Source organism: Canis lupus, chromosome 20, assembly GCF_011100685.1.
Source record: "Canis lupus familiaris isolate Mischka breed German Shepherd chromosome 20, alternate assembly UU_Cfam_GSD_1.0, whole genome shotgun sequence".
In the NCBI taxonomy this organism is placed as follows: Eukaryota; Metazoa; Chordata; class Mammalia; order Carnivora; family Canidae; genus Canis; species Canis lupus.
In genome coordinates, this window is record NC_049241.1 from 4,727,777 (window position 1) to 4,750,920 (window position 23,144).

The window sequence follows — 23,144 nt, forward strand, 5'->3', positions numbered from 1 at the left end:
TCACTGCTCTAGGGTCAGGGTGGGGCTCAGGCTGGGACTGGGTTGGGTTCAGCATAAGGTCAGGGCCGTGGCTCAGCCAAGATCTCAGGAAGGTGAGACCCTTCCCCACCTGCAGCTCTAACCACTGAGAAACTACCCAGCTTCCCCACCACTCTGCTTCTCCAGACCAAGGCTAGGCTGCCTTTGCTTGCCAGAAGGTAGTAAATAACAAATCAGACAGCAGTTAAGCCCAGAATCATTTCCAGGGCCCCTGAAGTTGGGCCTCCCCTCGTCCCCCAGGTCCCTTGTTCACACCAGCCACCACCAATTCAGGCAACACACCATTAAGTATAATGCCTCCCATTACGGCTCCCTAATTTGCACTTCATTTAGATTCAACAAGATGTTTCTGAGCTAATAAAATTAAAAAGACTGGGTTCTATCAACTACGTGACAGTGAATATCTCTGGTATTTCATGTGGGCCATTCTGGAATTAAAACCTGCCCTATCCCCTGCAAACAAGGTTCTACCACTGGAAAATCCCTCTCTCCTGGGCTGTCCTGGGAAAACCAGAGGTAAGCTTGCTGGCTCCAGGTTTGAGCCTGGGGATGGGGGAAGGAGGGAGATTGTCCTGTAAGGAGAGGACAAGAAAGCAGTGGTCAAGTTCACCAAACTCAGAGCACTAGGATCCCAAAGAATGGAGCATGAAACAACAGTGGGTTACAGGTAGGGTTTGGAGCACAGATAATTGAAAACAAAAGATCTGGAAACCTAGATTGAGGAATGGTGAGATCCCCAAACGCTGGATTCTGAAGCAAAGACTTCAGGATGTCGGCTCTGAGAGGACCCATGTCCAGGGGTGTCTCTGGGGTATCCTCCACGTTTGTCTTCTACACTGCCTCTCCTCCCTTTCTACACCCCAACATTCAGATTTTGCTCCACTGAAGTAAACAGTGCCAAATTGGGCCGCAATTACCTCCTTTGGGTCAGAGGTGTCAGGTCTGCTCATCTCAACACTGAGTGACCCCAACACCCTCCTTTCTACAATTTTTTGTTGAAGGGCTTTGGGCTTCAGGCTATAAGCATTTCTTTTCCTGGCTGTCAGGCAGGCCTGACTTTATGCTGCAAATCAAAATTCACACAACCATGTGCAGACAAAGAGTGAGTGGGCAATAAATAGGGACTTGAGAGACTCTTCTCGAGAGAAGGCGTGTGCATTTTAGTGTGTGACTCTGATGATCTCTCCCGGAGACTGAAGCCACTCAGGACAGCTAATTGCTAGATAAGAGGCTTCTAGATATCCAAGACCCCCCTACCATATTCAGGAAGGCACCCATGAGGAATATTTATATAATAGCTACAATGTTTGCTGATGCTTGTTCAGCAACAGTGGCCCACTCTCATGAGCATCCCAGGGAGGCAGGAAACTGAGGCAGCATTCAAACCCAGAATCAAGGCGGGGCCAGAATTTCCAATTGGCTGTGCAACTTGAGTCTCTATCTCTCCATCCATAGAATGGGGATGTATCCCTCCACTGCCCGCTCCAGCCAGCCCAGGCTTGAGAATTTGAGGGAATTATTTTATTTATAGAAAACCTCACGGGGGTTCAGATACCCGTCCTCCTCCCTCGCAGAACCTGCTCCCTCTCTCCTGCTCTGTCTCCTTTTTGTTCTGGGACTTGGTAATTACATGCTTAGAGATGAAGGCTTTTCAAAAACATCTTTCCCACCAATTTTCAGCTGGAAACGTGCATAAAAACAGGGATATTTTTATCCGCGTGTTTCTTTTTTTCCGTCTCCTCCTTCCAGCAATGGGCAATTATGAGCTTTTGCTTTCAGTCAATCCGTCCTGTAAGGACTCGCTTCAGAGGGAAATGCATTTCCACAGCGATGCCAGCCTGGCCCGGCCGAGTCAGGGGAGCAGGAGGGAGCGCGGCAGTGCAGGGAACGGAGTGTACACCTGGTCGCGGGGGGGAGGGGTGGGGGGGGTGGGTAAGGGGGGTTGTTCTTTTTTATTTTCTTCCTCTTGAAAGCTTTGCTAATTTGCCTTCATTATCCCGTCTCTCTGGGGCCCCAGGGAGCTATTGAGCTCTGACAAAGGGAAAAGGAAGTCTGCCCCCGGCCAGGCTGCCTTTGCCAGGACCCCGCCTCAGCTAGAAAGGGGCGCAGAGGGCGGGGCCGCGGCGGGGGCGGGGCTCGGGGCGGGGCCTGGGGCGGGGGCGGGGGCGGGGGCGGGGCCGCAGACTCCGCGTGGCGGAGCCGGGTCCAGGAGGGCGCGTTCAGCATCCGAGGGGGGCTCCTGGGAAAACGAATGTCCTGCAGCCCCACTGGAGGCGAGCAGGAGGCTGCACCACAGCCAGCCACCAGCAGGGCCAGCCCTGCCCGTGGAGGAGGAGATGGGGGCTCCTGGGTCCAGGCCCCACCACTGCACCCAGGGCCCCACTGCCAACTCTCAGGAGCGGCAGCTGCTCGCAGCCCCAGCACCCCGCCAAGGGATCTGCTAGTCCCAGCTCGGCTGTTCCCACCTCGGCCGGCATTGCTGGTACAGTGTTAAAGGAAGGGTGGACCTTGGAGTTAGGCAACTTCAGATTCTGATTCTAAACCTTGCTGCTGCCACCGGCGAGGGATCTGGGACAAGTCACCTCCTCTCTGAGCCTCAGGCTTCTCCTCTGCGCTGGCGTGGGTGCCGGGGCCCACCTCCTGGGTTGGTGTGAGGAATCAGTGAGATGATAGGCTGTACAGAGAAACCCTGAAACACAGGAGTTCTCCCCCTGCTCCTGTCACTGACCTTGTTACAAAGGTTTTCATAGATTAATAATGGTAACAACTCCTTATTGAGTGCTGGGTATTGTGCTAGGTGCTTCGTAGGCATTGTCTCGTTGAATCCTCACTACCTCCTGCGATGCTATGATCATTATTCCCATTTTACAGAGGGGGGAAACTGAGGCATACAGAGGTTAACTGACTTCCAGTGGTAAGGAGCAGGGTCGACATTTGAACCCAAGCCCTGTTCTATGAACTTTAAGATGATTACCACTTTATCCTCACAATACTCCTATGTGGTGGGTGCCATGATCATCTTCGTGTGATAGATGAGGAAACAAGCACAGAGAGGTCAAGGGAACTGCCCGAGCATCACATGGCTCCTTCCTAAGTGGCAGAGCCATGGGGCCCCCTCCCAGCCTCCTCCACCCACCCCATGACAGTCCTGGGGAGACTCAGCCACTCTGATCCAGGCAGCAGCCCAGCTCCTTTGGGCACTACCCACAGAAGAATGCCCCAGCAGCCGTCGCAGGCTGGCCCAGGACAAATAACTGGATGGAGATACATCGGGTACAAGCTGACCTCGGAGTGATAGCCCAGATCCCCCGCAGCTGACAAGTCTCCCCAGAGGCCAGCCTCCCATGGAAAGAGAAGCAGGGAAAGATCAACTTGGCAAACAGGATGACCCCTCCTTCTGTTCAATGCACGTTTTTAAGGGAAATATACCAAGAGATTTATACCAAGAAATATACCAAGAGATTAAAAAAGTAGATGCCCAATTCACTTGCTGCCAAAGATTGAGAAAAAAGAACATAAAAAAAGGAGCGCCAGGCCCACACTTTATATGCACTTACTCATTTAACTCTCCTGAGAGCATGGATGGAGGCTCACTGACTTCCTCATTTGACAGATGAGGAGACTGAGGCCCAGAGAGGTCACTCAGCTGGTGAGCTGCTGAGAAAGGGCTGGGGTCCAGGTCTTTCTGGCCTCCCAGCAGGCCACAACCTTACCCCTCGGCTGCACGCTCTCCCTGTAAAACAAGGCTAACAGACCCCAATGGAGTGGCACCTGGGCGCCAGCCTCCAGGAGGCCCCAGGTTAGGACTCAAGCACCCAGAGACTGGGCACAGCAGAGTACCAGGGGCCATAAGCATGACCTGGAGAGGCTTCCCACCCCACAATCCCCTTTCCATGAGGTGTGTAGGACCCCCAGCCCTGCCCTGAAGCCACACTCAAGCTGACATCCCTACCACGGCCATAGGGCTGTAGTGGCCCCGACACCATAGGAGATGAGGGTGCAGGCTCAAGTCAGGCTTTGGCCTTCTACCTCTTCTGGGCCTGGGCTCTCTAGGGCAATGAAAAGATTCAATTCACTCTGTGAAGAATAAAAGCAAAAGTTCTCACCACAATTGACAGGCCCTTGGCCTCTCTGACTTCACCTCCTAATATTTTTCCCTTCACCAGCTCCACTCCAATTCCCTGGTCTTCCCACTGTTCCACACACCAGACTTGTGCCCACCCCAGAATAGCCTTTGCACTGGCTATTCCCTCTGCCCAGAATGCTCTTCCCCAGTCATTCACAAAACTCCCTCCCTCACCTCCTTCAGGAATTTGTGGAAATGTCACCTTCTCAGGAAGGTCTTCCCCAATCAGCCTGTTGCCTGCTCCCTGACACCCAACTCCAGCACCTCTCATTCCCTCCTTCTGTGTTTTACTTTTTTTCATGCACTCAACACCATTTAACAGAACTCACTTTTTAAAAAACATAGTAATCTCATTCACTATCCACCTCTGCCTACTAGGATTTCAGCTCCAGAGAGCTGGGTTTTGTCTGTCTGTTCACTGCTGTGCCCAGCATGGAAAGCATGGCATACAGTAAGTGTTCAGTAAATCATCTGGAATTTGGTTCCCACTTACAGAGTAGGAGAATGGGAACCAAAGAGTTGGAATGAGTTTTTGAAGGTCACAGAATCAGGAAGAGCAGAAAGCCAGTATGCACAGCTGGGCCTCCCTGGTTCCACACTGTGGCCTCTGTGGCCGAGAGCCTGGGGTTTCCCCTTGGCCAAAGCCCCTGCCGTGGAGTAGGAGGTCTGGCCTGCTTGACAACCCAGGCAGGCATGGTGAGAGCCCCTCAGAGGAGTGGGTGGCTCAGGCCACAGCAGAAGGACTACCCCCCTCCACTCCCACAACAGACATACACACCCTGCCTGGGCACTCCTAGGCCCTGGCTGGGTGGCCAGTGCTCACTGAGGCCCAGTAGGCCCTGGGAACAAAGACAACTTTGTGGCAGGAAGTCAGAGTAAACACTGAGGGGCTGGGGAGGTGGGGCTTCTGGCCAAAATCTGTATTCAGGTCCACCGTGCCCCCAACCCTGGTCACATCCTTTTCCGCAGGGGCTTGGGGTTAGTGGGTGGTGAACAAGACTGGACTATGTAGGCAGGAGTCCACCGGGGCCAGAGAAAGGGCACCAAGCAGTGGGTTCCACAGACCCCCTATCCCAAGCCTGGCTCTCACTGAGGAGCTCTGCCAGTGGCCTGACTTCCCAGGGCCTCAACTTTCCCTGCAAAATGCGGAGGGTGTATGGAGTAGTCACCTGTTGGCTATCCTTGTCCCCTGCTCCTGGGAGGCCACATGACCGGGCCAGGCTGGTCAATCAGAGGCCAAGTGATTGGTCGGGGGTGAGTGTGTGGTCCAAGCTGGACCACCAAGAGGCGGCCCTGGGATGTTTGCTGTGAACTAAGAAACAGATTCTCTTTCCTTAGGCGTGACTGACCTGGTTGACCTTAAGCTCAAAGGTTATAGGGCTCTCTGGGCACCTCAAGGAAAGGAAAGAGTCTGCCTGACAATGAAGCTTGCCTAAAGAAAAGCAGAAACCCAGAATCCTAATGATGTTAACTGAGTACCTGGATCCCACTGAGCCTAAGCTCCACCTTTGGACTTCTCCAAAAAAAAAAAAGCTCCCGTGCTGACATCAACTGTAGCAGGTGTAATCGTGAGGTTCTGTGGCCTGAGGAGGAGACTAGGGTGAGGACTACAGTGGTGAGGTGAGGGTAGGGGTCAAGTAAGTCAAGTAAATCAACAGAGAGAAAAAAAACCAAGGAGATCAAGAAGGGCCTTGAATGCCAAGATAAGGAGCTGTGATCAGATTTGAGTTTTAGCAAGCTCCCTTCCAGGGCAAGTATGGGGAGGTGGGGTGGAGGCTAGAAGGCTGAGGAAGAGACTGGAGCAAAGGTCCAGGCAGGCAATGCTGAGGCCTGAGCCCAGGTGAGCATGGCCACAGGCCCATGGGGTGAGGGAAAACACCTCCCTGGCAGTGCTCCAGGGGGAAGGTCCCCAGGGCGCTACTGCCCTTGTGGCTCTGACCACTGCTGGACAAGGTCACCCACTCACCTGGGCCTCAAGTCAGAGAGGACAGATATACCCAGGCCAGGAAGGCAGTGCCTCAGTTATAGAGTGGTCCCCAGGAGGGAACAGAGGCAGACCACATGGGGTCAAATCCCAGCTTTGCTACTTCTGGCTGTGTGGCCTTGGGCAAGTCGCTTAACACCTCCATGCCTCAATTTTCCCAGCTGTGAAATGGAGAGAAGAATAGTACCAAACTCACAGTATTGTAAAAATTAAATGAGAAAATACACAGACAGAGCTTAGAACAAAGCCTGGCATGAGGTTAGATCTCAGCAGCTGTCAGCTACGGTTATTATTCATGTTATTATCTAGAGGCCTGGGGGTGACCCGGTCTGTGCCCCTGGCCATGGTAAGGAGTCAGAGTCTAAGTTTCCTGGACTATAAAAGTCATCGGGGTGCCAGTCCTGCCTTGGCCACTCACTGGAGCTGTGGGGCCTTGGGTGGGCCACCACCCCTCTCTGAGCCTGTTTCCTCATCTGTCCGTCGGGACCACACCCCTGCCCTTGGAACTGTTTCAAGGAGCTACCAACAGAAGTAAGTCGAGTGTGGGAAGGGACTGACAGGGGCAGCCCAGGGCTCCCAGTAAAAGACGCCCTGCTCCTGGCTCTTGACAAGCGGGAGGTGGGGGAGCAGGGGAGGAAGGCAGCCCCCGAAGGATGCGGCTGGAGAGACAGGCAGCCAGACAGACGGATGGAGCAGCCCTGTTTGCTCCAGAGCCCCTCTCACAGGGGATGACACCTGCGCCACTGCATTCCCAGGGCTTCTGTCCCCTGCTCCAGGAACTCCCTCCACACGGCCCTGAGCTTGGCCTTGGCTCTCCCATCTCGGGGCAGGGAGCTCCCTCCCAGCAGCTCATGCCTAGGCCGGGCAGGACGCACCTCCCTGGGACACTCTGAGGGGCTGAGCGCCGCCCTCCAGAACCCCGGGTCCACCTGCTGCCCCTGCCGTCGAGACAGCGCACAGCCTCGTGGCCTGGGTCCCCAGCTGCAGGACGGAGGCCAGGGTCACAAGGACAGTCCTCTCGTGCCGCCCCAGCCCCCTGGGGCCAGGTGTCCCAGCCCTGCACTGTCTCCAGGCTCTGGGTCTCTGGGGAGTGGCCGTCCCGGTCTCCCCCTGGGAGCAGCGGTTCCAGAGGGTTCCTGCCTCCGGGTCCCCACGACTTACCCGCCTCTCCAGGGGTCTCCCGGCTGAGCCCACACAGCATGTCTGCTATTGTCTCCCCGGCTGCCCACCAACTCCCTCGGGAGCCACGCTGCTCAGCTCTCCCTCCCCGGGAGGGGCTGTGGGAGGGGAGCTCGGGGCTCCCACTGGCTGGGCACCGAGTCCACCCACTGCAGCGGGCGGCTCTCTGCTTAAAGGGGACACAGCTGCTGTTCGGCTGGCTCTGGGAAGTTCCACAGCGTCCCCACCCCCATGCCCACAGTCTGAGCCTGGGTGGGGAGCTCTGGAGAGGGTGCACCTGGGGCTCCCGCTGGGTCCCCGGCACAGAGACCCCAGGAGGGCCAGTCCTGCCTCCCACCTTGCCCTGGGACTTTGGTAAGTGACTGCTCTCCCTGGGCCTCAGTTTTTCCATCTAGAAAAAGGAACAGTGCCTTCTAAACTTTTTTTTTAAGTAACAGATACCGAGAGAATCTTACACAGAATGCCAGGACATGAGCCAGATAAAGTGCAGCCATGCACCAGAGAGCGTCTACAGGTCTCACGTTAGAAACCCTTAGCTCAGAGTCCCCTGGGGCTCTTCCACTTTTCTGTAAGGCGGGGTATGGGGATGGTGAGCCCAGGAGCCTGCCACCTGGAGCATCCCCCCAGCCTTGGGGAAGACCGAGCAAGATGGGCAGAGGATCTGCCTGCCTTGGGCTTGATGGGCAGGGGCAGCTGGTCACAACTCCAGCCCCAGCTGGGCCTCAGCCCTGCCCAAGCCTACATTCCTCCATGCCAGCTCGGGACTGACCCTGACAACCCTGATGGACACACAAGACCCCTCCTCCAGCTCTCCAGCTGCTTGTACTCTCCATCCCACCAATGTGTGTGGGCACCAATGGCCAGACGCTGCATAAGTGCTGGGGAGAAGGGTGGGTGAGAGTGACACAGGGTGTCAACAGCCTGTACACCTAACTACATGTTGCAATCCTGCTGAATGCAGCAGAGGGTAAGACAGGTGAGGTCCTGGCTCCCATGGAGTTTTTGGGCACATGGGAACAAATGGGGCTGCAATCTGTTCTGTGTCCTGCAGTGAATGAAATTGTGCAGCACTGTGGTTAGGGACCAGGTGCTCTTTCTAGGAGGGAAGGAGCCCACTTCCCAAGGGTGCTTTCTCCTTTGGGTGACTTCACGTATGTCCCAGAGGGCAGGGTCCAGGTTCCAGGCAAAGTTGTTGGGCCAGCAGTGAGGTCAAGGTCTCAGCCATGAAAGGGGTGGTGAGCACTTGGTCAGAGAAAGTGGGCCTGAATTGGTAAGAATTTGCTGGGAGAATGGAGCCGGACAGGGAAGGAGGTGCAGGCTCTCAGTGTGGTGCTTGGTGCCCAGCGATAGTCAGGATGAGGCTCTCAGTGAGGATCCTGACCATCGGCAGGACACCAAGGACCGCTTCGGGGTAGTCCCAGCTCCACATGAGGCAGGAAGGGACCTGGCCCTTCTCAGCGTGTGAATTGCTCTTAATAGATCCTCACCCTCTTCCCCTAAAGGCTTGTGCACCACGCAGCCCTCCACCCCATATTTACAGCTCCCTCACCGTGGAGGGCTATGTGGTGCACAAGACTTCAGAGCTACATCTGTCCTCTCGTATAAGAAAATATTTGCTCACCATACAGATGCATTTAAATGAGCGATTAAGATTGGTGATCTGTCTCTCTTCCTGCTCCTTTGGAATTTACTTTTGTGGATGAGAAGCTCCTGGAAAGGTCACGCCGTGGGTTATGGGAGAGCTTCCATGCAGCGTTTCTCTGAATGCCTGCTGTGCCAGGCCCTGGGGACCAAGATACCAGAAGACACGTGGGCAACAGCATCTTCTCCCTGCCCTCTGTCCCTGTCATTCCACTGAGCACATTTTCACTTGATTTTATCCAAGAGTGGGTTTAGAAGCAACCGTTAGTCCATTTTAGAACAAGTGGTGCTTAAATAAGTATCTGGCACAAAGGTGAAGTGACTTGCCCAAGATCACCCAGCTATAGGGGTGCAGCCAGGTTCACACCTAAGAGGTCTCTTTTAAAAGCCACTGCTGGGGACGCCTGGGTGGCTCAGCGGTTAAGTGTCTGCCTTTGGCTCAGGGCATGATCCTGGAGTCCGGGGATTGAGTCCCACATAGGGCTCTCTGCAGGGAGCCTGCTTCTCCCTCAGCCTGTGTCTCTGCCCCTCTCTCTCTGTGTCTCTCATGAATAAATAAATAAAATCTTTTTAATAAAAAAAAGGCACTGCTATGTTCCTCTCCAGATTTCAGGAGTTAGTAGAGGGGTCTGGAAAGTGCAGATGAGATGCAGTTAGCTCTGTCAGGGGTCCACCGAGGAGGTGTTTTGAGCCTGATTTTGAAGGATGGGAGGAACTGAGCCAAAGAAGGGAAAACGCATTGCAGGTGTGCATCCAGACATGCAATCCCGTGTGAGCAGTGAGGAGCCCAGGCAGGACATGCACATGAAGCCAGGCCACGAAGGGTCTAGTAAGGCCTCCCTCCTCCAAGGGTAGCCATAAGCAGCAGCCTCCCTAGGAGCCCCTCAGCCTCACTGGGAGCTCCTCAGCAATGTAGACTCCCAGGCCCCACCCTGACCCACAGAATCAGAATCTGCATTTGAACAAGCTCCCCAGGGGATGCATATGAAGTTTGAGAAGTGCTTTGTTTGGAATTTGGCTTTCATCCCACAGGCAAGGGGAGCCAAGGATGGCTGTAGAGCTAAGGAGTAAGAAGGCTCTGCAAGGACCTCAGACACGCAGCACCACCTCAGGGAGAAGGGAGGAGGGCCTGGCAATGAGCAGTGAGGGTCCCTTCTGGGAGCTGAGAGCAGATGAAGCTGCTGTTGGCCGTGCTCCAAAAACGACCCCTCTCATCCAATGCACGCTGCCAAACTTCAGGGAAGCAAAGGAAGAGGGGGACAGATTGCTGGGTGTGTAGGTGGCTAGAAGCCAGGCCTGCTAGGGATCCGGACCGCCAGCAGCTCCCAGTCAGAACATTTGATTGTTTCACATTTCCAACACTGTGAATGGGCCAAGAGAGAGACTGGACCACTTCGGGGAGGTGGCAGGGCCACTGAGCTGGAGGGCACACCCTACATGTTCAGCAGAGGCCCTGACATCCGCATGTCCTCTGGTTTTGTGAGACCATTGGAGGATGGATTGCTGTGTGATCAGGGGCATGCGTCCAAACCCCTCTGGACCTCAGCTTCCTTGCTGTACAATGGGATCATTAAAAGCACCCACCCTCTAGGGTTGGGGAGACTGCATACTAATGAGCCAGAAAGCACTCATCCATCCACTTTCCTGTCAACACTCTCATACCAACACTGGGAAACAGACCAGGGAGATAGAACTTCAAGCTGGCAGAGCATACGGGTCAGGTGCACCCAGGTTCAAATTCCAGCTCTGCCCCCCTTGAACCGTGTAAAGCCTCCGCTTCTCACCCCTGAGGAATGAGGGGCAGAGACTGGGAAGGGCTTTGAGGATCGCGACTGTCCAGCACATACCTTTGACCTCTTCCTTACACGGAACCAGGCCTGCGGGGCCCTTCCTGGCGTCTCTTATCAGGGCACCACTGGCATCATGTTCTCCGGTATGCCAGTCCTGCCCCTGCAGGACACACTGCAGGGCTCCTGGCATTCCTGGTCCCTCTGCCCACCCAGGGGCAGCGACGGCTGCAATTGGGAATCAAATGACCCTATGCCACACAGCTGGGAAGACCGAGATCCAGGTGGGGCCATGTCTGGGGACCCCCGCCAGCGCACAGTGGGGGCCTGGACCTCAGCCTCTGCCTCTTTGTCAGACCCCAGGGCTGAGTCCATCATAACCACAGGGGAGCTGTGCAAGCCTGCCCCACCACCCCCTGCGCCTCTGACTGACAGCCGGAAATGAAGTCTGGGTGGGAAGGAGGCAGAGATGGTGATCTGAAGACAAGACAGATAAACCTTTTACTGCTGTTCCATTGCTTCTTCCTGCCTTTCTCCTCATGCTACCCCAGAGGCCAGGCCAGGACAATCGCTGCCCCCTGCCTGGTTGGTAAACACTTCCATAGGATGGGTCCCCATTTTACAGATAGGGACACCAAAGGCCAGTCTGTGATTCCAGCAGCCACAGAGGAGGCACTCGCTGCCTCCATTTGGCTGCAGTCCCCATGCCAGCCAGCTGTGCCACACACACCCCTCCCCACTGTCCTCACCCGGCTTCAGGGTGGGCTGGGTAGAGTTTCAGGGGTAGTGCCACACCAGCGGGCTGCTCCTGCACTGCACCCCCAGACACCTGCCAGTTCCCAGGGCCCTTCACTGCAGCCTCCCCCCAGCCCTGGAGGGCACAGGGGCATGCCGGCCAAGGGAATGCAGGTGACAGGCTGTGTGCTGGCCCTAGGGCACGGGAAGGCTCTGGGAGGTGAGAGGAACCACAGCTGACGGCTTTTCAGAACCAGGCAGAGAAGAACCCCTGTGTGTGGGGCCTGATGTTCAATGTGTTACATGCATTTCCTCATTTCATCACACAACATCCCCACTTCAGAGATGAAAAAACAGGAGCCCAGAGAGGTGAAGCCCCTTATTCTCAGTCACATAGGGGGTGAGGGGTGAACTGGGATTTGAACCCAGGTCCTCCTGATACCATCCATACTAACACCCCAAACACCTAGGACACTGTCGAGTACAGGGCACACAGAAGTAGCAAGCTTGATCACAGCCCTGACCCGTCTCTCTGGACACTCATTCATTCGAAGAATATTTATTAAGCACTCACTACCTGCTAGAAACTAAGCTTGGCCTGAGTTTTCTGCAATGAATACAAGAGCCATCGAGACTGCCTCTCTGGCTGTCAGTTCAGGGAGAAGAAAATGCAAATATAGATAAGTAATGAGATGGTGCTGAGGGCTGAGGGGAGGCCCGACAGCCCAAGGCAGGGGGTCAGGGAGCTCTCAGGGGAGATGGCATTCAGGCCAAGGGGAAGGACGGCATGGGGGCGTGGGTGTGGACAAGGGGGAAGGAAAGAGGAAAAGGTGCCGTAGAGGCAGGAAACCCGGAACCCAATTTTCTCTGCGCCCCAGGTTAGGTCCCTCCTGCTCTGAGCCTCAGTCTCTCTTCCACCGCACATTTAAGGCCTTCTGACAAGGACAGCCCACTGTGCGAGCCTGGGGAACCGCCAAGTGGGAGACGTCAGGAAGCAGTCAGGATGCATCTCGATGCAAAACGAGAAGAGAAAAATGGGACATTGTGTGTCAACAATACTTCGATGAGGGATCCCTGGGTGGCGCAGCGGTTTAGCACCTGCCTTTGGCCCAGGGCGCGATCCTGGAGACCCGGGATCGAATCCCACGTCGGGCTCCCGGTGCATGGAGCCTGCTTCTCCCTCTGCCTGTGTCTCTGCCTCTCTCTCTCTCTCTCTCTCAGTGACTATCATAAATAAATAAAAATTAAAAACAAAAAAACCCCAATACTTCGATGAAAAACATAATAAAAGCCAAAAAAAAAAAAAGACATTAAAAAGTGAAAGAAAAAGAAAAAGAAAAGATAAAGGGGCGCTGACTGATTAGACAAGGCACCAGGCAGGAAGGCAAACAGCTGCGGGTTCATGCAGAGCATCCCAACTCACTGCAACCACAGAAGTGAAAACGGAACAATGAACTCTCACTTGACCCTCATCAGAACAGCAAACATTAGAAATGCAGACAAAACAAGTGTTGGTGAGCATGGAGGGGGTAGATGGAGAGTCATGGGCACTCCTACTGGGGGGTAAACTGAGGCAGCTAGAGAGATGAGGTGTCGGTGCCTGCTGTGACCCAGCACCCTCACTCCTGGTAGTTATCAAAGACCAACCCCCCTCACAGCTCCCAAAGGGGCAGGAATGGGAATATTGTTGGTGAAGCTGACCTGGGTCTCCTTCTCCGGGGCAGGGGACGGGTGGCCACTCCCCATGGAGTATGACAGCAGTTAGAAGCACAATGGATGGGAGCGCCTGGGTGGCTCAGCACTTGAGCGTCTACCTTCGGCTCAGGTCATGATCCCAGGGTCCTGGGATAGAATCCCACATCGGGCTCCCCCCTGGGAGTCTGCTCCTCCCTCTGCCTGTGTCTCTGCCTCTCCCTCTGTGTCTCCCATGAATAAATACATAAAATCTTAAAAGAAAAAAAAAGCAACACAGTGAATGGACTTAGAAAACAGTCAAGTTAAAGAAAGAAAGGAAGGCAGAAAAGGAGAAGGAAGGAAAGAGAGAAGGGAGGAAGCGGAGGGAGAGGAAGGAAGGGGAATGAGACCTACCCTGTAATTTCATTTCTGTAACTGAAAAACACACAGAAAGCACTGCAAGGCTGCACACGTGTGTAAAGACCTGTTACACAGAGTGACAGTTTCGAGGGAGGTAACCGGGCTTGGGGATAAGGCACCAAAGGGAAGAAAATTAGATAAAACAGCCAGAGTGAACTGAGGAGTTCAGCCCAACCCCTGGAGCCTGCGGTTAAAAGTAAAAAATTAACAGGTGCCTCATATGGCATGTTAAGAAGTTAGAACTCTCTCCTGAGGACACTGGGGAGCCATGGAAGAGTTAGAGGAAGAAAAGAATAGGTGCTTTAGGAAACTAACTTGAGTGGATACCAAGAGAGTCCCTAAGTGGAGGTGAGGGCCTCAGCTGACCCCAGTCAACCCTCAGCCATGTTCCCCCGACGGGGGCTGCTCCGACTCTGCCCACCTGCCCTCTCACTGCCTTTCAAACAAACAGAGCAAAACACGAAAAGGAATGGGCAAGTCGTCAGGGTGCAGCCCTGGGAAAGAGCAGCGCTGTGCATTCCCATCTCGGGATGTCAATGCCACCTTGGCAGCGGCCCTCCCTGCCCTGCCCTGCCCTGCCCTGGAGAGAGCCCTGGGTTCAGGACCAGCAGCTGCTCACACAGGACTTCCTCCATGCCAAGATCATCACTTACGATGTCAGAACACGAGCATCTCTGGCAGAAGGAACTATACCCAAAGAGGATCTGCTGCAAGCCCAAATACCACAAAGGGGGCCCAAGAGTCAGGGTTGCTGCAAGGAGGCGTCAGGGAAAGCTGCCTGGTAAAGGTGGTGTCTGAGCTAAGCCCAGAGGGACAAAGGAACCAACCACTCAAGGATGAGGTGGGAAGGGCATTCCAGGCAGAGGGAACTGCCTAGGCAAAGGGTGGGAGGTGGAAAGGTGCACAGTGTGTGGGGGGAAAGGCACCAACCAGCATGGCTGGGGTCAGAAGGCCCCAAAGAGCAGGTGGGCTGGCCCAGCAAGTGGGGCTGGGTCTCGAGGAGGCAATGCACTGTACAGGGCATTCCTGGCACCGTGGCCATCACGCGCATGACACTGAAGGAAGAGTGGGCTCTCTTGAGCCTCCCCCCATGAGATGCTGGGCAGAGGGATGGGCATAGAGGGCAGCAGCCTGGGACCAAGCTGCCAGGAGCAGCGGCTGGGGTCTCCGCATAGTGGAGTCTGATTACAATGAAACCCCCTTGTAGCTGGCAATGGCTGACGCTTTGGGAGGGGTGGGCACAGCCCTCGACCTGTGCCCTCAAGTGACCAAGTGGAATGGGAGACTGGCCCTGGGCCCAGATTCAGCCCTTGTGGCAAACACGATGCCTAGAAGCCCACCCTCCATCCTCTAGGTCAAGAATTAACCCTTGTCCAAATGCATAGGCCCCCAAGAGAAGGGGCTAACATGGATAAAAACATGGATAAAGTGCCTACTGGGTACCCAGCACTTGATGTTTAGTGTCTTATGGAATCTTTCAAAAGCCCTGCTCTCCCATTTGATGAGGAGAAACTGAGGTCCAGAGAGGAGAAGACACTTGGCCAAGGCCTCTAGCTAGTACGGGCTGAGGGTCAGATTGTCAAAATCAGGTGCTCCTTCCTTGAGTCCTCCAGATGGGCCTTTCCCTCCTTGTGGAACTCTCCCACCTGCCCCCATCTAAGGATAAAAATCCTTAGAACCCAACCTAAATGCTGCCTCCACCAAGAAGCCCACCTTGACCTGTTCTTTTCCATAGGGGACCCTTGACTATCTTGCTCATTGATTTCAACCCTATATCCAGGGGCGGGCCTGGCATGCAGTAAGTGCTAGAATGAATGAATGAGAAATAAATGATGATTATACATAATCCCTAGATTGCTATGTTGGAAAAGAAACCAACAATTCATCCCCTCTAACACCTCAACCCAACATAGAAGTCCCTTCTGCTGCTTGATACGGCTAGTATACCTCCACAAATGGGGAGCTCCCCACCTCATAAGCAGCCTATCCTATTCCTGAATAGTTAATGGATGAGTCAAGTCACTCCATTATCCCGAGGATGATTATCCTCCCAGGGCCCCAGGACGGCCCTGCATAGAGTCAGATGCCACGTCTGGACCCAGGCCATGGCCCAGGAGGCTGGGATGATCACCTCTTTTTACAGTCGGAACTTTACAAGAGGAAGCTCAGGTGTCTAGCTCCAAAGCCTTAATCACAGTCCAGTAGACACACATTCTCAGAAGGGCTTGGTGCGAGAGCCTCATTTTATTTCGTGCCCTCCTGGTAGACCTGAGTATTGACAGGGAGCCCTAGAGTCAGGGGCTGATGCGGAACCTCAGGCAGGGTGGTAACTAGGAAGGTCTACCCAAGGGTCCCCGCACCGCTCATGAGTATACCACGAGGGCCAGGCCGCAGGGCTCCCACTGGTGGAGCTGGAGGGTGAGGGGCCCTGCAGGGCTGGGGGTGGAACCCGGCAGAGGCCACTTGTTTGAGGACAAGGCCTGACCCTGAGATTTCTAGGCCAGTGCCTGCTGCCAGCCAGCTGAGGCCTCTCACGCTGCACGGCCCCTCAGCGCTGTTTAGGAAGAACCACTGGGAGGCTGCCAACCCGAGTCCAGAACCGGCTACCCACCTCACCCATCCCCAGCACCACGCACCCCGAGCCATTTCCACCTCCCACCTCCTGGCTTCACACTCATGGTCCCCCAGGGATGCCCCCTCCCTCATCCCTCACCTGCCTGACCAAGCGCTGCAAGTCCCCCCAGTGCGGCCCACTGTCTCTTTCCCCAGGAAGCCCTCCCTGATCCTCCAGCCAGCTGATTGGATGCCTCATCTGGGTTCCCAACAGCCTCAGGCACCTCTCAATCCCACTTCTATCAACTCACCAGATGCCACATCCTCTCCTTTGCCCATCTACCCCCAGATGAGCCTGCCACCCAAGTGGTGAGGAACATTGTAGACTGCCCCCTGCCAGCCTGTTAGCACTCCCTCTTCCGGCAGTAGTGCCATGGGAGCCTTAGTGGGGTCCTGGGTCAGGTCTTGACTCTACCTCTGACTGGTTGGGTGACCTTGAGCAAAAATGGCCTCAACCTTCTCAAGTGTAAAATAGGGGTATGCATGTGGGCTGGAGCCAGAGCTGGACCTGTGATCTCTGGTGTGTGGGGAGGGCTGTGTCAGCTCCGACCCCGGGTAGTCTGGGGCCCCTCACCTAGTCCCCGGTGGAGGCTCTAAATGACCCCTAGCCTCTTCCAAACCTCAAACAGACCTTCCTCCACAGACCCGTTCCGCACACAGGCACCAAGACTCAGCGGCAGGGACCTTGCCCAAGGTCACCCACGGGGACCCCAGCTGCCCCAGTTGTGTGGCTATGAGAGCCCCCCCTCCAGGCCCGCCCACCTGCCCACACATCTGCTTATGAGTCACCGTCACCTCGGCCAAGGCAGCGAAATGCGGGGGCTGGAGAGAGAAAGTCAGCGCAAGGAGAGCCAATGGGTGTGTGGGGGAGGCAGCGAGGGGGCTTCCGGCCCCGGGGAGCCCGGCAGGGCCACAGAAGGGAAACTGAGGGCAGGAATGAGCAGGCTCAAGGACCACGGAGGGGCGGTCAGCCGCGATCTCCCATCTAAGGGATGTTGTTTCGGCTCCCCGGGCTGTTTGCTCCGGGAGGGAGACGGGCCCACGGCTCTCACAATTATCCGGGTAATTAAGACAGGCAGATGGTCCCTCTGGACCGAGCATTCGAGCTGACAAGTGGAGACGGTGCTGGGATGTTAGGTGACAAAACCAGCCCTGGTCCCAGGGGTGACACGCGCGGGGCGGGAGGGCCGGGCCATGCGAGGGCCGCTCTGACTTCCCCAGGCCCGGGCTCAGCTGGGGGCGTGCGCTGCGGGAGCGACCCTCACAGGCCAGGGCGCTGACCCGGTCGGCGGGGCCGGTGGGGGCGGGAGACCCCCTGAGAAACGGGGCGCCGCTGCGGAGCAGCGGGAGGGCGGGGCACCTCGAGGAGCCTGGGGACACAGAGCAGCAGCCCCACGCGGGCAGCCCACGGCCCGGAGGAAGGCCCCTGTGGTGGGGGGGGGGCGCGGTCAGGCCGCAGGGCCCGGGGAGCGCACGGATTCCCTTTCCTTCCTAGCTGCGTGACCTGGGAAGGTCACATCTCCTTTGGGCCTCAGTCTCCTCACCTGCAAAGTGGGGCAATTAGTTCACAGCTCACAGGGCAATTGTGAGGATGAGGGAGTACATGTGAAGTACTGGCGTGGCACCGGGCAGACAGTAAGTGCTCAGTAAATACCCGGGGAACAAAGCACAGGCCCAGAGCTTGGCCCCTTATCTCTGCCTTTGATTCAAAAGAAGAAGAAGAAGAAATCCCGAGGTCTCTGAGACACGGTGGTTGACGTGAACCTCTGCTGCCCTCCTCCGCCCCGGAATCGAGGAGGGCAGAGCTGGTGCTGTTCGCGCACGGCGGGGAGGGGCTGGTTTCCACACTGGGAGTCAGATGTGCGACCCCAGTGCAGCTGCTGCACTGTGAGAAATGCCGGGAGCCGGATGTGGAGGCGAGAGAGCCTCATTACAGAAGGAAGAAAGGAGTAAATAATTCATCACGGATGCGTCCCATGGAGGGGGCACAGGCACACAGAGCTCGGGAGGGCATGGCACAGCCCCTCCCTATGCCCAGGAGGCGCCCTGGAGCCAGCAGGAGGATTTCTACCCTTAACCTTGGCATAACCTCGTTATCCCTAAAATTGCCCATTGCTCCTCCAACACATCAACTCTCCCACCTTGGTCCAGAACCTCACTGAGCCCATCTCCTCCATCCTCCCCCTTCAGCCCCCCTGCTCTAGCCTTGCCAGCCTGGGAACACCCAACATGTCCATACCTCAGGACCTTTGCACTGGCTGTGGCCTCTGCTATCCACATTCTTCCCCTGGACAGCCACACAATCTCCCTCACCTCCATAAGAGCTTTGCTCTAAGGTCACCTTCTCAGCGTGGCCTTGCCTGGACACCCCACTTAAAACTGCACACTACTACCCACACACCCCATCCCCTCTTCCTGCTTCATTTTTCTTCATGGCATGCATCACCGCCATGCATTTTCCTTGCTCAGCTGCTGTCACTCCCAGAATGTTAGCTCTACAGGGTCAGGGATTTAGGTTGGTCTTGTTCCCTACTGTGCCCCCACAGCCCAGAACAGTACGTAGCACATAACAGGTGCTAACAGACATCTGCTGAATGAGCGAATGGCAAAGGCTACTCTGCTTCCACATCCATCGATTCTGCCCACCGTCGCCCTAGACCTCTCACCTCTCACCTGGACCCCAACCCAGCTTCCTCCCCACATCCTCACCTGTAGTCTGTAGCCAGAGCCTGTGCTAACACTCAAAGCTGCCCTCCCCTCTCTCCTGCTCAAGGACCTTCCATGGCTCCCACTGACCTCAGGACAGAGTCCAAGCTCCCCAATCTCCTGCCTCCTCCACGCTGGCTCCCTTCTCTCCTTACACTTTTCACACTGACTAAAGTTCTCAGTTCCCTAAGGCAGGTCTTTGAAGCTTCCAGGTATTTGTACAAGCTAGTCCCTTTGCCTCACAAACTCCTACTCATCCTTAAAAACCCCACTCTGGGAGATTTCCTTGACCTCCCTCAAGCAAGAACATTGCTTTTTTCTCCAGGTACAAGTGGACCCATCCACCCCCATCCATACCTCACCCCACTGAAGCGCCAACATCATCAAACATGTCATTTCCCTCACCCCCAAGTCCTTTTGAAAGTTTCACCTCAGTTGTCCTTGCAGCCACCCAGCAAGGAAGGTTCTGATATTAACTCTATTTTACAGATGGGAAAACTGAGGTCCAGAGAGATGAAGGCACTTGCCCAGCTGCACAGCTGGATTTATAGCCAGCAGCTGGCTCCACGGCCTGTGCTCTGTGTATCCTGCCTCCCTCATATCAACACACATCATATTAAATCCCCCACTCTTTGAATCCAACATGACCATCTTATGCCCCCAGAGGCCCAAGGCGGCCCTGAAGGAAACCTCACTGATCTGACCTCCCGGAATCCTCTGGGGGGTGGGGGTGTCATTATGCCCAGGCTAGGGAGGAAGGCCCAGGGGCCTGGGAATGTCTGGGGTCTAGCATGGGTGTGTTGCCACCAGGCCAGTGCCACAGGCCCCTCTCCTCCCCAGACCTGCATTTCCTCACTGCGCAGGTATGGGCAGCAATGACATGTCAGGGCTGTCCCTGACCACGCAGAGGTGCGCTCTCATCTGTGCATGCGCAGGATGTGTGCCCCCTCCTCTTGGACCCCAGACTCAAATCGGGAGAGTAGAATCAGGACTGAACACCTCCTTCCCCCAGTCTCACCCTGCAGGGGGAGTCCAGCCCCCAGACTTGAGCAAAGCCTCAAATCCCAGGTGGCCGGAGAGACCCAGGACAGGTCTCATCTGGCCAGGTGGCCCGGGGACCCCCTCTCAAGCAATCACAGGGTGAGGAATTTAAGAGTCTTACCCAGAAAAGATGGGAAGCAGAAAGGCCTATTAGAAAATAATGGGCTAGAAATGGGAAGATGTGTCCTCAGGCATTTAAAACAATATTTTGTGAGCCTGGGGGGTACAGTTGGCTGAGCTTCTGACTCTTACTCTCCGCTTACGTCGTGATCTTAGGGTCATGGGATCTAGCCCCACATCTGGCTCTGTGCTCAGCAGGGAATCTGCTTAAGACTCTCCCTCTCCTTCTGCCCCTTCTCACTGTGCACTTGTGCACTCTCTCTCTCTCTCTCTGAAATAAACAAATCTTTTATTTATTTATTTTAAACATTTTATTTATTCATGAGAGACACAGAGAGAGAGAGAGGCAGAGACATAGGCAGAGGGAGAACCAGGCTCCCTGGGAGGAGCTCGATGAGGGACTTAGTCCCAGGACCCTGGGATGACAATCTGAGCCGAAGGCAGATGCTCAACTGCTGAGCCACCCAGGTGTCCCTGTGCCCCCATAAATAAATCTTTAAAAAACAACAGCAACAACAATATTTTGAAAATGAAGACTGGAGAAACACCTCCCCTTCCCCCAATCTCTTAAATCCTTTGAGCTTTTACATTTTATAAATGGATGCAGAGGCTCACTATAAGGGCAAACAAGTTCCCCGTGCCACCATCAGAGCCCCACTCCCACCCTCACCCCTTCACCCCAGCCCGCAAAGAAGCGGAGCGATGTCAGACAGGAGCCTGGTACACACCAGTGCATGGCATGCCCCCAATCAGGGTGTGCCTTCCTCTGTTTTGTTAGGGGTTTGCTGGTCCCAGACACCACCACCCTGGTGGGGGGGCGGGGGGAGGAAGCAGCGAGGCTTCTGATGAGAAGAAGGAATTCAAAATTGCCAGGTGTCTCGCTTGCCCTGGTCTTTCCCAATCATCACTGCAATGTCAGGAGGGTGGCTTTTCTTGGGTCCATCTTACAGATGGGAAACATAGGTTCTTAATGGGCCACACAGGAAGTGAAGAGCCAGGGTAGAATGTGAATCCAGTCTGTTGGAGACAATACAAGAACTTCCTGCGTCTCCAAAGGGTCAGAACCTGAGCCACAGTATTTAGTTGGCTACTCTCCAAATCCTGGGGAAGCTCAAATCTGGAGCAGCCCTCATCGATGTATCTGTCTATCCCTCCAGCCTGGGAGAATCCCACTAGGTTCTCAGGGTGTGTGGACCTGAAGAGGACAACAGCCTTGAAGGGGGAGGGGCTTCTCCCCTGGAGATGCTCCCAACACAGGAGTCCCTGGGAAGCCCAAGGGAGACTCTGTTCCTGATACTCTCCAAGCTTCGACTGCTCTGTTGTGTGAAAGAGGCTTCCAAAGACCTCTGGGATGTCAGACCACCAGCATATGGGCCGGTGCAGAGCCTAGAGTCCTTCAGGCCCCAAGGACCCTGCTACTCCTTGACCACTCCTGGGGCAGCCCCTCCCTATGTAGGCTCCTCCGTGTCTAGAAGATGTTCATGGCACATATGAGAGTTGGCTCGAGAGAGCCTCTGCATGTCACCTGTGTAGCCTTGGGTACATTCCTTAACCTCTCTGTGCCTGTTTCCCTCATCTGCACCATCAGGATAAGGACAGGACCAACTTTGCAGGGTTGTTGTGAGGAATTAATAAGTTAATGTATTGCCTGACACACAGTGGCACTGAATTAATGTCAGTGACTGTTGTTTATATTAGCAGCGTGATTATTCTTAGTTCTGAGGCCTGCAGCATAGGACCTGTGAATTCACAATCTCCCACTTCCCCTCCATGTTGAAGATGGAGCGATGGCAGCACAAGGGGGCTGCAGGTGAAACCTAGGGTCACACAGCCCGGGCAGCTTGACGCCCAGCTCAAGGCTCCTTCTACCCCGACTCCCACCCCAGCCTTTCCCCCATCCTGAGCCTCCTCCCAGGGCTGTCGGGGCAGGATGGGACCTTGCACACAATGGGGCTCAGCATACACTCCATCTCACCCAGGGTCAAGTTCTGCCTTTACCCATCAATCCCCTGCCCCAAATGCCCACGTACAGAGGCTGGCCCTCAAAGCACACGTGTGCACACACGCACACACGCACACGCGCACACACACACATAGCACCCCTGCCAGCCCAGCTCCACCAGGACAGCCTCATGCCTCAAACAGAGGGGAAAGAGAAGACTGTCAGGGACATGCCACATGAGAGGGGCAAGGAAGGGGACGGTGGCCCAGGGAAGCAGAGAGGGAGAGGGACAGTCAGGTGCAGAGATGGACCGTGACGGAGACACAGAGGGAGAGAGACAGGTGAGAGCAAGACGGAGGGGAAGAGAAAGACAAGGAAAAACAGGCTGGGGCAGAGAGAACCAAAGATGAGAGAGAGAGAAGCAGACAAAGAGGGACAGCGAGAGACACAGAAAGAAAGAGAGGCAGAGAGAAAGATGGGGAGACAGGACAGCAATTAGGAGACAATATAGCCCATAAATTAGATTAACAATTAGGGGGGGAAAAAGGTGGACAGACAGAGTTAGAAACACTGAGTGAGACAAAGAGAGGGGGTAGGGGCAGTGGGAGGACAACGCAGAGACAGAGAGATGCAGAGATGGAGAGATACGGAAGGTGGCAGACCTGGCCGGGTGGGGAGCAGCCAGACACACGTACAGATGCAGAGACCCAGCACCGAAGCGAAGCCCAAACAGCACCAGAAGACAGGGCGGAGGCAGAGATGGGGCAGGGAGGGAGGCCCCAGGTCCCCCCCACCCAGGGGCCCCCAGCCTCTGCCTACAACCACATCCAGGTCCAGCCGCCCAGCCCTGGGCAGGCAGCAGGGTGGCCCCATGCCCGGCCCCCTCGGTACCTTTGGGACGCCGCCTCACCACGCCCAGCCGCCACTTGAGAGACACAGCCAGCATCGCCCCCCTCGGGCCCTCGGGGCGCAGGGCCGGACACCACCTGCCCAAGCCTCCTGCGCTCCTGGAGCCCAGTGCTCCTCCACGCTCCGGAGCCGCCTGTGCTAACTGGCAGTCTGGGCGCTCCCAGCCTCCACCCTCCCGAGTTGCTAAAATAGATAATCCTCCCCAGAGCCAGCAGCGGTGGCATCGGC

General features: G+C 55.5%; 1 protein-coding gene across 8 annotated transcripts in view; it reads right to left on the bottom strand.

Annotated features, from left to right (window-relative positions):
- GRIP2 (glutamate receptor interacting protein 2) overlaps positions 1–23,144 on the bottom strand; it is a 97,206-nt gene that overhangs the window by 35,244 nt on the left and 38,818 nt on the right. Inside the window, exon 1 of one of the 8 annotated variants that reach the window (XM_038565542.1) lies at positions 22,899–23,050. The exons of 4 other annotated variants lie outside the window; for them this stretch is intronic. In XM_038565542.1, coding sequence (XP_038421470.1) covers positions 22,899–22,953 — 55 coding nt within the window. In that variant the 5' untranslated portion in view covers positions 22,954–23,050. Of the gene's footprint in view, positions 1–3,596; positions 3,898–7,310; positions 7,414–22,898; positions 23,051–23,144 lie in introns of those variants that run through there. 3 more of the 8 variants (XM_038565548.1, XM_038565543.1, XM_038565544.1) reach the window with 3 other exon arrangements.